Here is a 17,295-nt window from a genome sequence, read left to right on the forward strand (position 1 = left end):
AAACATTAAAAAAAAAATTAAGAAAGTGTCTTCCAGTTGCTTCCTGAGAAAGAATAGTTAAGTGAGAACTAGCATGTCTGAGAATGTCTTTACACTATTTGTACACTTGATTTTTTGGCTAGGCATAGACTTCTACATGGAAAACAATGTTCTCTCGGCATTTGAAAGGGTTATTCTGTTGGCTTCTAGCTTGATATCATTCTGATTCCCAGTCCTTTCTATGTGACCTGTCTTTTCTCTCCAGAAGCTTTTAGGATACTCCCTTTTTATAGCACTGGTGTTCTTCGTTTAGGTATTTTTGCATTCATTGTACCAGAGAACTGGGGAGTCTTCATTCTGAAAACTCACTACCTTCCTTTCTGGGAAAATTCCTCATTTCTCTTTCTAGAATTACTATAAATAGGATGTTGGGCTTCCTGAATTCATCTTCAAATTCTCTTTTCTGTTTACATTTCTATTTCTTTCTTCTCTCTGGGAGACTTCCTGAACTTCACCTTTCAAATCTCCCTTTATATCTTCAAAAATCTTTCATATTTTTCAGACTTTCCTTTTATTTTCTTTTTTGTCTCTCTCTCCCTAACAATACCATGTTCCCATTCCATGGATGTTACTCTCTGAGGCTAAGAGATTTTTTTGTTTGCCAAGATTTCTTGGTTCTCTACATTGACTGTTTCCCTCTGTTCCTTTGTTTTGGGCTCTTTCAAGAGATTTTTCTCATCTATTGGTTCTGAACTGTCTATTCAATTTTAAGAGGTTTAAACAAAAAGGGCTGTTTAAAATTGTGTGTGTTGTGGTAGGGTGAGGCAGCACTTGATATCTGATGGGCTTCAGTACAAGGCCAAAGTGGCAAGCTGGATTTTTTTATTAGAGATGTTCCTCCGTCCCTATTCATAAATCAATCTTTACTTTCATAGAGGAATCCTGAAATTCTCTAATATCCTCTAATCCATGGCTTTTCAAACTTTAATATGCACATGAATCACCTAGGAGGAATCTTGTTAAATGCAGATTTTGGTTTAAGTCTGGAGTGGGGCCCAGAGAGTCTGTATTTCTAACCACCTTCCAGGGGATGTCAATACTACTGGTTCTTGGATAACAATCTGAGTAGCGTGGCTCTAATATAAACTTGGTTTCCAGTGTTCTGAAATACGAGGGGAGAAAAGGGCAGGGCCACTGAGGATTTTGATCTCATGAAAACATTTTTTTTTTCCAATTCCCCACTGAAAAAATGGGCTGGTTAAATTTTTTTCATGGGATTTTTTTCTCTCAGCCCCCTTCTGGATCACCAGTCCCAGCAATTTGTACCAGCTACCCCCTTCCTCTTTATCAGCTCCAAGAAGAGAAATGAGAGTGGGGAATGGGCTATCTCACCATTCAGCATGTAGAGTTTCATTTTAATTCCCATTTTCAAAATGGCATTTCGTCCCTGCCGTCATTGGTAACTCGTGTCCCCAAGTCCAGATCTCTTTAGTTCAATTTCTTGAGATGATACTGGGATAGTACATCTCCAAGGAGTAGTGCGGAGATCTGGCAACATCTAAGTGCCCATTTTAACAGATTTTTCAGCCAATTCTACCTTCAGGTCTATTCTCCCAGTTACCACCCCCACCCACCCTTCCTTCAGAAGTATCTACAGTCTCCTACTTTTAAGTCTTTCTAGTGGTCTAATGTGAATCAGGTTTTTACTGGCTCTCTTTGCAGACTTGTTTTAGCTTTCTCTGATATTCATCTACTTTCATTCTCCAAAATTTTATTGGTAATTCTCATCTGCTATTTCCCCATTCTCTTTGTTCTTGTGGATTTTTTTTTTTAATCCTTTACTAACATAGTAGTGAAGTTTGGGGGATAAATATATGTGTTTAATCCACACATTCTAACCACCCATCATTAAACTTTCCCAGAAATGTATCCCTTTATTTCATTGCTTGTTTCACCTTTACTATGTTCCTTTTCCTTGTTTTCTTTTTGGTTGGTTGAGTCTTTTATTATTCCTTTTTTCCTCTCCACTAGTTTGTGAGTTATGTCCTCTTTTTTTCATTCTCTTAATGATTAGTCTAAAAAATGACAACAGGTATTTTTTTATCAACTTAATTGTGGTACAATTTCTATAAGCTACAGCTATTCAGCAGTTCAAAGACTTTTGACAAATGTTTCTCATCACCACAATCAACTTACATATTGTTTCCATTACTTCCAGAAGTTCCCTCATGCCCCTTTATAGTCAGTCAGTCATCTCTTTCACCTGTGGGCAGCTACCAATCTTTCTGTGACTATAGATTTTGCACTTTCAAATCATGTTACTAGTATTCTTAACTAATCAAAGGCTGATATTAAATCCTTGAACTCCTCTTTTCCCAGACAATTCAAGAACCTTAAAACACTTTATTCCTGAATTCTCTAATATGCTCTAATTTATTGCTTAACTTCGATTTGCATATTGTGTTAGTCAGGGTTCTCCAGAGAAATAATATGTGTGTATACATGTGTGTGTGTATACATATATATGTATCTGCAGAGAGGAGATATCATAGAAATTGGTTCAAGCAATTATGGAGGCCAATAAGTCCCATAACTTGTCATCTGCAAGCTGGAGAACCAGGGATACCAGTGGTATAATTCAGTCCAAGTCCAAAGGCCCGGTAACCAGGAGCACCAATATCCGAGAACAGGAGAAACGATGTCCCAGTTCAAGCAGAGAGTAAATCTGACCTTCCTCTACCTTTCTGTCTGATTCAGATCCTCAGCAGATTGGATGATGCCCATTCACATGGGTGAAGATGATCTTTACTCAGCCTACTGATTCAAATGCTAATCTTCTGGAAATAGCCTCACAAACACACCCAGGAATGATGTTTTACCAGCTCTTTGGCATCCCTTAGACCAGTCAAATTGACACTTAAACCATTACATGTATGTATCACCTAGGGGAGGATCTTGTAAAAAACAGGTCCTGGCTCAGGAGGTGCCACGTTTTTGTGTATTTTCCCTCTCTTTGTAAAATTATACCAAATAAATGGCTACTTGCAAGGTTGGCTCTTTTGCTAAAAGATGGAAATTGGGGTGCCTGGTTGGCTCAGTAGGTTGAGAGTCTTAACTTCAGCTCAGGTCATGATCTCACGGTTCGTGAGTTCAAGCCCCGCATCGGGTGACAGTGCTGACAGTGTGAAACCCACTTCGGATCCTCTGTCCCCCACTCTCTCTGCCCCTCTCCTGCTCGTGTGTGCGTGCTCTCCTTCTCTCTCTCTCAAAATAAACATTAAAAAAATAAATAAAATATAGAAATAACTTACATTTTATGGTGTCTTGACTTTACTCTGATTAAGGTTTAGGATTTAATGGGAATGCTAAATTAAAGGTTGGCATGAGAAAACATTAAATCAATTTGAACAATTTACACTTAAACCACAAACTATTTACTTTCAGGCTTGTGGTTGAGCATTACACTGAGTATATGGTAAAATGTTCTAGCTAGAATTCAAGCCCAAAGAGAATAATGCAAGCCACGCTAAGTGGATAATGCAAGCCATAGTATGCCATACTCTTCTTGCCTGACTAGATCTTAAAGCATAGAACCATTCAAGTCATTCCCCTGTTCCAAATCTTATCAGGGACTGCTGCCCCTTAACATCCATTTCTCTACCTAACAGTCTCCATGCTCTGACTCTATTTTTACCCTTCCAGACTTTTCTCTGCCATCTCCCATTTCTGGGTCAACCGGGGGTAACCCACTGTTCCCTGAATCAGTCTTTCGGTGTTCCTTTTACCTTTGGTCATGCTGGTACTCAGCCCGCCAGCTTTGTACCATCCTCCCAGTTGACATTCAACCCAAATTTTAAGGTGGAGCTCAAACAGCACCTTCTTCACAGGACCTTCCCTCGTCTCTCTTCTCTAAAGCCCTCGTGCCACTTTGCTTGTATCTCTCTTGAGTGGCTTACATGCTTATTATACGTTATATTATATTATATGTTTAATATACTTGCTTTATTCCTGTGATTAGACTTGAAGTGCCTTCAGGCCGGAGAGCATAGCCTTTTTACCTGTGTGGTCTTTACAAGCATAAAATAGACACTTACCTGAGCTCACAAATAATCATTGAACGAATACGTATTTTAGTGTGACAAAAGAAACTCCAGAGAACTTGAGCTGACTCATCATTTCCTCAATCCTTGGGTCCTCACACCCAACAGGAGCTCCTATGCAACCCTTTGCCACCTCTTAATTTGCAATAATTGTACCAATTATACCAATCGTACCAATAATTGTACCTTCTAAGTTTGAATTTCAGATAATCTTTTCCTTTGTTCCTATGTTCAATCAGCCATCAAATTACTGATCTATCTTCTGGTTTTTATTTGAACCTTCCTTTCCCTCCTCTTTCTCTACCATCCCCTCTGTCATTCTGGTTAATGCCCTTTTATTGTCACAACACTTAATTACCTACAGTACATTCTTCCGGGTTTACCTAATACTGTTTCAGCTCTAGTTTATCCTATGGGGACCATAAGAATAACAATAATGAGTTAACAAGTTGATAAATGAGAAATGGCATGTATATTGGACCTATTTTGTATGTGTGCCCACTGTGCTTTTGGTGAATCACCTCCTGCCCATGTCCTCTGGTTCTAGTAGTGGACAATGGCCAGACTTCATCAGAGTATTGTCTTTCTGGTCACAGCTATCGTTTAGGTTGGCTGAGAGACTGCTAGAGACAGTATCCCGATGACATAATTTCAATCTCTTGACTTAACTTTGCCTAAAGCCAGATGCACTCCTGGACTTTCTGGTCATGAGTCAATAGATTTCCTTCATTAAACTAATTTGAGTTTGTTTCCTAAGTGCAACAAAGATTTTTTTTGATACAGTATGTAAAGCACTGAGCATACTACCTTGCACATTAAGTGCTAGGTATTATTTTTATTATCCTTATACCCTTGCTATACCTCATATCCAATTCAACCTTTTCTTTTCTTTTCTTAGCATCTTCCATATAGACCGGCTAGAATAATTTCCTTATTATTCCCTGCATATTGTTCCTTTGCCTGGGCTACCTGTCACTATCCTAATGTCATTCTATACTCTTTTCACCAATTCACATCCATCATGATTTAGAAGCTGACTAAAAAAAAGCCTCCCATCTTCCATTTGAATAATAGTTGCTCCACACTGTTCACTACTTTAATTTCTCCCACATGTGTTTTCTAGTTATTTCTAGCTTGCTTCTTAGTTGTACACTACTAAGAGTAGTAGCAAGGGAAAATATGATCACTGGCCTCTTTTTAGGCTGAGATTTTGCCATTATATCCAAAGCGACTTGTATAAGATTGGACACACAGTGGGTGTTCAGTAAGTGTCTGCTATAGGAATAAATAAGTGGAATTAAATTTAGAAACTTTTTCCTTTTTCTAAGCAAACATTACATTCTTAAACAATTTACATCGTGGCATTGAAATATAATGATTCCAACCTCATACATTATCCCATTTATGGTTTCATACTTCTTTTAGCCAAGGTCTAAGGAAGGAATATTCCATAAAAAAATTTAACAATCAATCAATCAAAACCTATTTTCTCTCACCATACATATTTTGCCAATCCAGTGGTATGGCATCTGACCCTTGAGAGGTTTCTCGCCTTGATAAACTAATGATAAAATAAAGCATTGACAAAGATATCCTGAGATGCTGAAAACAAATATTGAGGGGGGAAATTTTTGTAGTTCCTTTTTTAGTTCTAAATGATAAAACATCCCTCCTACTCCAGATAAATTAGTTTCTATTTAAAAATGCAGAATTTTGAAAAACAATTTGGAAACAAAGGTCTGTGCATATGTTTGTTGAACTTAATTGCTGTATGGTTTAATGGAAGGGCTGAGGGCTAGTGAATTTAAACTCTTTAAAATAGCTAAAGATTAAAGTTAATTAAATTTTAGTTCTCTGGGACTTCTGATACATGTTCCAAATTTGTTTTTAATGCCATAATTGTCATTTAAGATTACATCATTGTGAACTGATTATGTGTGCAGTTACACTAACAGAAACCAATACCAAATGTCAAAAATAAATAAATGTCAGGGGCGCCTGGGTGGCGCAGTCGGTTAATTGTCCGACTTCAGCCAGGTCACGATCTCGTAGTCCGTGAGTTCGAGCCCCGCTCAGGCTCTGGGCTGATGGCTCAGAGCCTGGAGCCTGTTTCCGATTCTGTGTCTCCCTCTCTCTCTGCCCCTTCCCCGTTCATGCTCTGTCTCTCTCTGTCCCCCCCAAAAAAAATAAATAAACGTTGAAAAAAAAATTAAAAAAAAAAGTCAAAAAATAAAAGCTGAGGACAACTGTAACGTTACCATTAAGAGAGTAGAAGTTGAAAACAGAAGAGAAACACTCTGTTGAATAAGGTCTTATTATGAAGCTTCAAACAGAAAAACCTGGACATCAAATGCATTAGGTTAACTTCATGCTTTTTCAATGGCATTTAAGTCATTATTTTATACTTACTGTTACAAGTGGAAACCAATGCATTTCCCCAACATATCTGTTCATTAATTTTGGTGGGAAAAAAACAGCACCCAATCACATAAACAGGAAATGTGCTACATAAATTTTGTGAACATTTGTGAAGAAATAGAAGTTACTAGTCCCATGGATACATGGATATAGTTCACATTTTAAAAGAATAAGAAAAGAAATTCGGTATTGTTTCTATTAGTCTTCAGGGTCCCCCCCCCCTTAACTAAAAGTAACTGTAATATTCTTTTGCCTCTGGGGCTCTCCCTCCCACAATTAATCATCTTTTTTCTACACCTTCCGTCCAAATGATTATTCCCCATAGCCTTAGAACACTTGACATCAATTCATACTTCTTCTTCACAGTTTTCAAAACATTGCCCTGGCCTTGCTTAGCTCCATGAGACACTCCCTTCTCTTTCAAAAAATTGGTAAACAGAAGTATTTTTGCTCTCACTTTTACAAGGTGCTACTGTGTAACCAGAAAAACATCTTTGTAACACAAATTAGCTTCCTAACTTTTACCACACTTCCAAAGTCACAACATAATGTATTTAAATTCCTTAGGATAACGAACATCTATACTTCCAAAAGTAGCAATACGTTCGGTTTAAACGTTTGGAAGACTTGGATCCCAAGACTACCTTTCGTCCTCTGACTCTAGAATCCGTGTCCTTCATCATCAGAACCAAGCAAGAGATTGTGAAAGTCTCATCAAGCTACACCACCAGCGCGGGCAGAGGAAACGCTTTCAAAATATGTCATTCATCTCCACGTTGAAAGGCAGTCTATCCATACATCTTTTATGCACGTCATTAAACATTGGTACTTAAGACTTCGGTCGTATGAGGCAAGCTTTTTAATTTATAGGCAAAAGGGGGTGGCAAAAGAGTCATCTCTTCTTAGATTTACTTATCAAAACAAAGCCAGTCTGATCATATCTTGAAGTCTCAAGTTGCCATTTGTCAAGAGTCTTTTAGAAAGCCGCTTATTGCATTAAATTAACCAATTCCTAGCCACATCAGGTTTAAGGAGTTTCCCTTGTCTCCAGAGACAAACGAGTTACCAGACGTCCTTAAGCAGACTGTCAAACTTTGATGTCTACTCTTTTTAAAAAAACACGCAAGGGAGAGAATGGCACAACGAAGTCAGGTCTGTTTCTTAAGAAGGATGTCCTATGGGGAACAAGACGCTCACCTGTACACAACAGAGGGTCTTTCCCGGCTGTCCTCACTGGGGGAGGGGATGGACATCGCCAGACCTTTGTCCTCCGGACCAGAGCACGGCCAGGGAGGGAGGGCGACTTTCTGGGAGGAATACAGGCACCTGCACCCCAAGAAACTACAGACGGGTTTTGACTCCAATGACTCCCCTGCCTTAACCTCTGGAGGGGCCCTCTAGCTCGGGTAGGGGGTTTGTTGCCCCAAACCGTAGCCACCTCTCGCAGGAGCAGGGGGAGTGGACGACTGACCACTCCAAGGAGTTAGGGATGCCGGTCTTTCCCAACCAGACCCGAACGTCCCCCGCTGTCTTGTGGGGTTCGCCCGGCGGCGGGGTACGCCGGGGTGAGCCACGGCCGCGGCGGGCGCAGAGCCGGTCTCTGCTCCGCGCCCCTGCCGCGTCCGCACCGCCACCGTGAGGCCGAGCCGGGGACGGTGCCCCGTGGCGGCGGCGGCTCCGCGCTCCTCTCCGCGCCGCCCCGGCCGCCGCTGCGCCGGGCACGGGCGGGGGGATTTTCTTCGCGTTCCCCCCTCTTTCGCGCTCTCGCTCCTGTTCAGCGGGAGAGCCCGCGGAGCCAGGGAGGGAGCGAGGGAAGGGGTGGAGGTGGCGGGGGGGAGGCCGGAGGGGCGGATCCTGCCTGGGGGCTGATCCCTCCCTCCCCTCGGCCGGGCTCCGTGGCGGCAGCGGCGGCGGCAGCGGCTTCATTCCCCCTCCTCCCCCGGGAGCGGCGGCGGCGGCCGGGCCGGGGCCCCTGCGCGGGCCGGGAGGGGGCACGGCGGTGGCCGCGGAGGCTAGCGCGGGAGGAGGCCGCGCTCCGCTCCCAGGGCCGCGCCGACCTGCTCGACGGCCGGCCCGCCCGCGCCCAGGGGCCCCGAACGGTGGGGCCGGGCCGGCGGCTGAGGTAATGGGGGTGGCAGAGGGGCCGAACGGAGCGGGGGCGGGGGCAGCGGGGCCTACGGGGACCAGGGACTGCGCGCGCGGGGGGGGGGGGGCAGGGAGAGGGAAGCAGGGGGCTTCCCGAGCGAGGCGGGGGCGGCGCGAAAGCGCTCTCCTGGAGCGAGGGCGGCGGCGGGGAAGGAGAAGGCGGGTGAGGGGGGAGCTGAAAAGCGAGGACCCCCTCCCGCAGCCGCCATCTTGTTTCCCTCCCCCCCGGCCCTGGCTGGCGAGCCGCCGAGCCCCGCCCCCGCCATGCTCTCCAATTGGTCAGGCCAGAAGAAGGTTCCGCCCCCCGAACGGCCCTTGGCCCCCTGGTTTCTGCTGACGGGCAGGTGAGGCGACCAATGGGCGCTCGCCTCTCTGCCCCGCTGGTTCGCTGGCGCTAGCTTTCTCTGTCTGAGGGTCGGACTGCGCGTCAGTCTGTCTCTGGCGCGCTCGCCCCCCTCCCCTTGGGGGAGGAGATGTTATTTCCCTCCTTTCTCCTCGGAAGGGTCAAGATTTTTCTGGAAGAGGTGCCCCTTTAAAGGGGCAGGAGCCTTGGCTGGGGTTCTCCCTTGTCTCCTGAGTATCTCGTGGGGGTACAGGGGGTAGGGTCTAATTGCAGAAACTCCTCGTTCTTCGGGGACCTGGGTGGGGTGGGCAAGTGGGGCTTCGGGGGTGCTGAGGAGACCTCTGGGGGTGTTGGGGAGACCTCTGGGGGTGTTGGGGGTATTTGGACGCGTGTCTGTGGGAAGGGCTGTGTGGGGTGAGACGCTCCCGCCAAAAAGCTGGACTGTAAGCTCCTTGCGGGCGAAACTCCTTTTCCTCAGCAGCCGCCCTTCCCTCTCCAGAATTTGCCCCCCCCCCCCCTCCGGTGCCTGGAGGCTTGGGGAGCACCCAAGAGGTTTTCCTTAGATACTTGCTGCTTGGGTGAGGACTACCCCACGCTGCCAAGGAGGTGGTAGCCGGTAGGGAGGAAGAACATACAGCGCTTTAACAAAGGAGGGTCCACACCCTCTAAACTCTTTCAGGATTTCAGGTTAGTACCGAGGTAGGGTTTCACACTTCTGCGAGGTTCTCCCTGCCCGCGAAGGCATGGGGGCAGTGAGGCAGGTCTGTTGGCCTGGGCTACCCCCAGGGACTTGGCATTTGTCAGGCATGTAGTGGCCAAGGGTCTCTGGAACCTGGACAGAATTGCTGGGATGATTCTGTTGCCTTTTGTTCCCAATGGGTCGTGTGCCTGCCCGCCACTGTTCCTCAGCCAAGTCGGTGTTTGTTTGTGTGTTTCAGTCACACTTGGGGATTGGAAGGCCTTTAAAAACAAGGGTGGTGATAAGTCTCTGTTGACCAAGAGCAACGCTTAAGAGGTAGAGTTTTTCATTTTACTGGTGGAGCGTGGAGGCACAGAGAGATTCAGTGACTTTCTCCAGGTCACGCGGGACCAAGGCTGGAACCTAGATCGCCCCAGAGAGAGCCTCTTTTTGAACCAGATCAGGGCATCTCTGTGGTGGTCTTCCTTCCCAGGGAGATGAATTCAACCCGTCAGGAGACCTGGGTTTGAACTGTAGCTTTATCACTCACTGCCTCTGGGTCGAGTGACATCTTGTTGAGCTTCTGTTTCTTCATCTGTAAAATGGAGACGATGATATCTATCCTACCTCCCAAGCTAGTTGAGAGAAATAATTAAAAGTAAAAGGGATTGGGGTGCCTGGCCGGCTCAGTTGGAGCATGTGACTCTTGATCACAGACTCGTAAGTTCGAGCCCCGTGTTGAGGGTAGAAATTACTTTAAAAATTAAAAAAAAAAAAAAAAAAAGGGAAAAGGATTTGTAGTTTGCGAAAGTGTGCTAAATTATCATCATCATCTTTGCTTTTATAGATTAAAGGTGGTAGATCCTGCAACCAAGCTGACAGACTCTTTTTCTCTTTGAAATCCTCTCACTGGTGTTACCTTTCCAAGTCTCTGCCCACACTTGGAGCCCCGTATCTCCAAATGTCTTTCCCAGTAGTGATGGCCTCAGTAACTGCTGCCGTAGCTCCTTATGAGCTTGTCATGATTCCCTGTATCCAGAGAATGATATGGGAAACTTAAGGGCTTTCTCCTTGTTGCACAGGGGCAAACTAAATGTAAGGATTTGGGGAGAGAGGGACTTCTGAGGTAAGAGAATGCATTGAGAGTTTACCTCAGATGTTGCCCCAATCATCTTGGCCTTGGGTCCAATGAGGGTCTCAGATAGGCCACTTAAAACTTCAGTGCCACTTGTGGACCACTCCCAGAGCTTCCAGTGTTTCTGCTTAGAAATGTATTAGCCAGTGCATCCTCAAAGCTGCCTTTTCCAGAGAAAGCCCTTTATACTGTAGTTTGAAGTCTTTAGACTGTACATAGTAGACATTTCAGGTGCCTTCACCTCTTCACTCCTGGGTGTGGTTAGGGGATAGGGTTTCTGATCATTGTAAGATGGGTTGGGAGAGGGCTTTAGACCTGTGAGCTTTTGATCCTCTGGTGGGGCCACTGTTCATGTACACAGCTTAAAAGTGGCTGTTCTTTTTGTTTTCTTCTTTTCTGAACCCTTAACCACCCCATCCTTTTCCATAGGTAGGTATCCCACAGCCTTATGTAGGACATCATTAGAATTTTAGATCTCTCCCTGTGTTGTTTTGTAATGATCTGTAATGATCATTTGTAATGATTTGTTTTTCTTTTTTTAAAGTTTTTTTTTTAAACATTTATTTATTTTTGAGAGACAGACAAATCATGAGTGGGAGAGGGGCAGAGAGAGAGAGAGGGAGACACAGAATTCGAAGCAGGCTCTAGGCTCTGAGCTGTCAGCAGAGCCTGACACGGGGCTCGAACCCACGAACTGTGAGATCATGACCTGAGCCGAAGTCGGACGCTTAACCGGCTGAGCCACCGAGGCGCCCCAAGATCTGTTTACTTTTCTGTCCTTTCAATTAGACGGAGCACCTAGAGGCAGGGACCATGCAGGTTTGATTTTTCCTTTCATTCAACTAATATTTATTGAGTGCTTATTAAGGAGCCAGGTATCATTCCAGGTGCTGGGAATACAGCGGTGAACAAAATAGACAAAAATCTTCCCCTCATGGAGCTTGCATTCTAACGGAAGGAAGCAAACATTTATGATAAATAGGCACATTACATAGCATGATAAAAAATGGTGAGTGTCATAGTGAAAAATAAAGCAAAATGAAAGATTGCTGATGGGGGAAAGAGATTTGCAGTTTAAGATAGAATGGTCAGAGAGGGTCTCATTGAGAAGCAGTGTTTGTGAAAAAAGTTGAAGCGAAGGAGCAAGCTGTGTGGATGATGTCTGAGGGGCAGGATGTTCAGGCAGAGGGAACAGACAGTCTTCGTGGTGGCCATTCGATCAGATGGAAGGGTGAATGAGTGCATGCCTGAACATTCAACTCAGTTTCCTGGTTTCTCCTTAGGCCTGTCCCCTTGGTTCCCAGGTGCCATGAGGAAGCCGCGCCGGAAGTCGCGGCAGAATGCCGAGGGTCGGCGCTCCCCATCTCCCTACAGTCTGAAGTGCTCACCTACTCGGGAGACCCTGACATATGCTCAGGCCCAAAGGATTGTCGAGGTGGACATCGATGGACGCCTGCATCGAATCAGCATCTATGACCCACTCAAGATCATCACAGAGGACGAGCTGACTGCCCAGGATATCACCGAATGCAATAGTAACAAGGAGAACAGTGAGCAGCCTCAGTTTCCTGGCAAGTCCAAAAAACCCTCCTCCAAGGGCAAGAAGAAGGAGTCCTGTTCCAAGCATGCATCCGGCACTTCCTTCCACCTCCCGCAACCCAGCTTTCGCATGGTGGACTCAGGCAGCCAGCCAGAAGCACCCCCACTGCCTGCTGCCTACTACCGCTACATCGAGAAGCCACCTGAAGACCTGGATGCGGAGGTAGAATACGACATGGATGAGGAGGACCTTGCCTGGCTGGACATGGTGAATGAGAAGCGGCGAGTAGATGGGCACAGTTTGGTGTCAGCAGACACTTTTGAGTTGCTGGTAGACCGGCTTGAGAAGGAGTCATACTTGGAGAGTCGCAGCAGTGGGGCCCAGCAGTCACTCATTGATGAAGACGCCTTTTGCTGTGTGTGCCTGGATGACGAATGCCACAACAGCAATGTCATTCTCTTCTGTGATATCTGCAACCTGGCTGTACACCAGGAGTGCTACGGTGTCCCCTACATCCCTGAGGGCCAGTGGCTATGCCGCTGCTGCCTACAGTCTCCCTCCCGACCTGTGGACTGCGTCCTCTGCCCCAATAAGGGCGGCGCCTTCAAACAGACCAGTGATGGGCACTGGGCCCACGTGGTGTGTGCCATCTGGATCCCTGAAGTCTGCTTCGCTAACACCGTGTTCCTGGAGCCCATTGAGGGCATTGACAACATCCCACCTGCCCGCTGGAAACTAACCTGTTATATCTGCAAGCAGAAGGGGCTGGGTGCAGCCATCCAGTGCCATAAGGTGAACTGCTACACAGCCTTCCATGTGACATGTGCACAGCGGGCTGGGCTCTTCATGAAGATTGAGCCCATGCGTGAGACCAGCCTCAATGGCACCATCTTCACAGTACGCAAGACCGCCTACTGTGAGGCCCACTCGCCGCCAGGTGCTGCCACTTCTAGGAGGAAGGGTGACTCCCCTGGAAGCCTCAGTGAGGCTGGGGATGAGGAAGGCCTGAAGGAGGGCTGTGGAGAGGAGGAAGAGAAGGAAGAGGTAGAAGAAGAGGAGGAAGATGAAGGCCAAGGCGGGGTAGGTGGCCCCCTCAAGGGAGTGCCCAAGAAGAACAAGATGACTTTGAAGCAGAAAATCAAGAAGGAGCCAGAGGAAATGGGCCGAGATACACCCTCCACTGTCCCCATGGTCACTGTCCCACAGATCCCCTCATATAGGTAAGCTTGGTCAGGAGGTCTCCACATGGACCGATGGTTTCTGGTTGGGCTGGTGCTGGCCCTGAGCCAGGACCTCCTTCCCCAAGCATGGTTGGTGAACATTTGTTCTCTTCTGTGCCCTCAAATTTAGACTTCTCCTTTGGTCCCTGGTCTGGTTTGTGGTTTTGATTGTGCCCTGACAGCAGTGTTTCCTTGGCTTCAAGGTGAGACAAAATTAAGTTGCTTAGAAACCCAGGTGAAGGATGTCTAAGGCAGCATTTTTCAACAGGTGCACAAGTGGCATCTTGGATGGGATGATCGTTTATCATTAGGACTGTCCCATACATTTCTTGATGTTTAGCATCCCTGATCTGTAAGTGCCATTTGTATCCACTCCCTCATTGCCTGGTCTTTGTGACAGTCTTCTATGTTTCCAAAAACCCCTGGGGGGATAGAACTGAGAACCACTGTTTTAAGGGGTCAGTATGGGTACCTGCTATCTAGAAGGCTCTAATCTGAGAATGATGGAGACTTTTTGTGAAGGGGTGGTGGTGTGGGGAGGATATGCTATTTCTCTTCTTGAGAAGCTTTAGATTTAGGGGGAAAAGGATCACTCAGCTCAACTGTATGTCTAAGCCACCATGGCCCCTAGTGAGTCTGTAGAGACATCATTGTATCTATTTTAAACCATTAGAGAAATAGCTGTTAGAGGGCAGAAAAGCCAGAGACAGGAAAGATTTTTCATTGGAAGGTCATCTCAAGGGTGATATTCTTTGCAAAGTATACAGTGTTAGAGTAGGAAGGAATCTTGAAGATTATTTAATCTAATGTAGTCCTTGCACCTTCTCCCACACCCCCAGATGAAGAAACTGCGGCAACAGGAGGTAAAGTTGTTCACTCCTTTATTCATTCAACGGGATGTTTATTGAGCACTTACTATATGCCAAGTCCTGTTCAAAGGGCTGGAACCAGGTGGAAAGCAACAGAACCTGACCATGAGCTGGAACTCATGATGCCTCCAGGCTCTGTTCCTGCTGTTTGTCTCTCTTGTTGAAAAGGATAGGGAGAAAAGAGTGCTAGAGGGTAGTGGGGAATGAGTTGTGTAAGGAACGGGCAAACAGACTTGTCAGTCTGGGAAGGAGACATAAGAGCGGAGCAGAGCAGGAGGGAGAGGCTCTTGTGAGCCATGACTGGAGTTAGAATTCAGTCAACTGGAAATGCCTTCTAGTCACAGAGCTGTTGTAGGCTACCCTCTTCCCTGATGTTGACTGGAGTTCATGCTTAGTAACATCTGTAGGGTGGCTGTGCCCTGGGACTAGACTTTTTGGTTGTCATATCTGCTCTTATAGATGTGTCTTGCAGAGGCGTTGGCATGCTGGCTAAGAAACCAGACAGACCTGCTTTTGAATCTTGCTCCTGTCGCTAACTACCCATGTGAACTTTGGCAAGTTATTTCTTCAAGTCTTATTTATTTGTTAATGAACCTGATAGAGTTGTTGTGAGAAATAAATGAGATAATATAAGTAAAGCACTTAGCACAGTGCCTGGTAAATAGTAAGTGCTCAATAAATGGTGGCTGCTGCTGCTGCTGCTATTTTATTATTATTCTTTTTTCTACTTGCACAAATGCTGTTGGGACCCTCCATAGCCAAGAGGTTGTAGAGGGAGGGGGCTGCCTGCATCTGGGCAGGTGTGCTTGGCATGGGCATTGGTGGGGAATCTGTTCTTTGGGGAAAGGCCTAGGTCTTGGTTTTTTAAGCTTGGCTTTGGGGCAGGAATGTCTGACCTTGGATAGGCACAAGGCCTAGGTGATCAATGTCCAGCCCAACATGCCCACCCTTGTTAGGTTTTACTTTCTTGTTTAGCCACACTTAACCTTCCTTTCAGTGCAGCGAGATGAGGAAGTGGGGGAAACATAGCAGGGGCACTGAGACCTTGCTTACTGTGTGAATAACCAATTTTAGGACACAGGATGGTGTAGCAGAGGGATCATTGATTCAAATCCCATCCAGGGCCACCATTGTTTATTTATTTTTTACTTATTTATTTATTTTTAATGTTTGTTTATTTTTGAGAGACTGAGCGTGAGTGGAGGAGGGGTAGAAAGAGAAGGAGACACAGAATCTTAAGCAGGCTCCAGGCTCCAAGCTGTCAGCACAGAGCCCAATGCGGGGCTTGAGCCCACAAACTGCAAGATCATGACCTGAGCCAGAGTCAGACCCTTAACCGCCTGAGCCACCCAGGCGCACTGCGCCACCATATTTTTAGCTGCATTAGTGACTTTGATAGTTTATTCAGCCTCTCTTCCTAAGCTGCCTTTCCATCTTTTGTTACCATGAGAATAATGTTACCCACTTCGCAACAGGGCTGTTAACATAAAGATTATAGGTTTATTAATTCCTTTCCCTTTCACTTACCCCTCCATCGTCCCCACATTTTATTGGCTTAAATCCTTACTTTAAGATTTCTCTATTGGGTTAGTTTAGCCAGTTAAGTTTTCAGATTCTCCATCCTCTTATCCATTTTTTTTTTTTTTCATTTGGTTCAAAATTAGACATTTTTAGGCTGCTGAGATCTTTAATTAAAAACCAGGGGTCAGACAACTCCAAGGTGTTGCGTTTGAGCTCAGAAAGCAGTAGCCTGGTGTAGTTCTACTAGTTTTCCTTCCAGCTTGGCTATCGACTATTCCCTGGTCTGGGGAGACCTTCAGCCACAGGGTGGCTGGAAACAGTGACCACATTGCCTATAGCTTACTCAAGTTCCTGCCTTCTTTTGCTGCTTTTATCAAGAGAAGTGTAGGGGTATGGGGCACAGGCCTGTTTCTTAGGATTGTAGGAAACAGGGTTCCTGGGAGAGGGTTCTTTTGGAGAATCAGGACTGCAAGGTAGGAAGTAGAAAATCAGGCGATATATCTCACGCTGAATCTGAGCTGCTTAACTTTGCTGTCTTTTTTAAGCCTTTCTCTGAGGTTAGGCATTTGACCACTTTATCCTATATTCTTTTATATATAAGGTTCAGAAATGAACCAGGGTCTGAATAGGAAGCTATAATCAGGGCTGCCCACTGACCTTGTCTTTCACTTCCCTGTGCCTCCACTCAAGGTTGAACAAGATCTGTAGTGGTCTCTCCTTTCAGAGGAAAAACCAATTCATACAGCGGCTTCACAACTACTGGCTATTGAAGCGGCAGGCACGGAACGGTGTCCCCCTCATCCGGCGCCTGCATTCCCACCTGCAGTCCCAAAGAAACGCCGAGCAGGTAGGTGAAGTGATTGAAGATGATGGAGGAAGTGGAGGGTGAAGGAGAAGAAATGATGGTTGGGGTAACCCCTCCCTGAGCCCTCTGCAGAGCCTTTACCTGTAGGCGGTCACCCCTCCAGGAGGCATAGCCCAGGAATGACCTCCAACACTGTAGAGTCTTTGGGACCAGACAGCAGCTCCTTCTGGATGGGAGAGGCTTGACTTTGAAGCATATTCTAGGGGAGAATGGAGAATAAGCCCAACTTTCCATTATGTGGGGAAAACCTTGCAGACATGGCAGAAAGGAAGGAATGGGCTGAATGAGAGCCAGGTGGCCATGTTGCATGAATTAGGACAAGGAGCACTTTCCTTAACACACTATACTGACATCTGCCAAAAATGTTTCATAGAAAACACACAAATGTGCCATCTCAGTTGTAGCACACAGCCTGGCCAATTGTGGCATTTTAGCCACGGAGTTGCTGCATGTTTACTGTTTTCTGAGATGGTGGAAGCCT

The 17,295-nt window shown here is 45.9% G+C and overlaps 1 protein-coding gene across 4 annotated transcripts in view; it reads left to right on the top strand.

Moving 5' to 3' along the window:
* The first annotated feature begins 8,481 nt into the window (after positions 1–8,481).
* The window catches only part of BRPF3 (bromodomain and PHD finger containing 3), a 34,056-nt gene continuing 25,242 nt past the window's right edge, over positions 8,482–17,295 (top strand). For 3 of the 4 annotated variants that reach the window (XR_007152165.1, XM_047858734.1, XM_047858736.1), the window contains exons 1-3: positions 8,482–8,619; positions 12,083–13,559; positions 16,640–16,796. Coding sequence is in view for 3 of the 4 variants with exons in the window: in XM_047858734.1 (XP_047714690.1) it covers positions 12,109–13,559; positions 16,640–16,796 (1,608 nt within the window). In the remaining variant the exon portion in view is untranslated. Of the gene's footprint in view, positions 8,620–9,385; positions 9,673–12,082; positions 13,560–16,639; positions 16,797–17,295 lie in introns of those variants that run through there. The other variant, XM_047858735.1, reaches the window with a different exon arrangement.

The sequence above is a fragment of the Prionailurus viverrinus genome, chromosome B2 (assembly GCF_022837055.1).
Source record: "Prionailurus viverrinus isolate Anna chromosome B2, UM_Priviv_1.0, whole genome shotgun sequence".
In the NCBI taxonomy this organism is placed as follows: domain Eukaryota; kingdom Metazoa; phylum Chordata; class Mammalia; order Carnivora; family Felidae; genus Prionailurus; species Prionailurus viverrinus.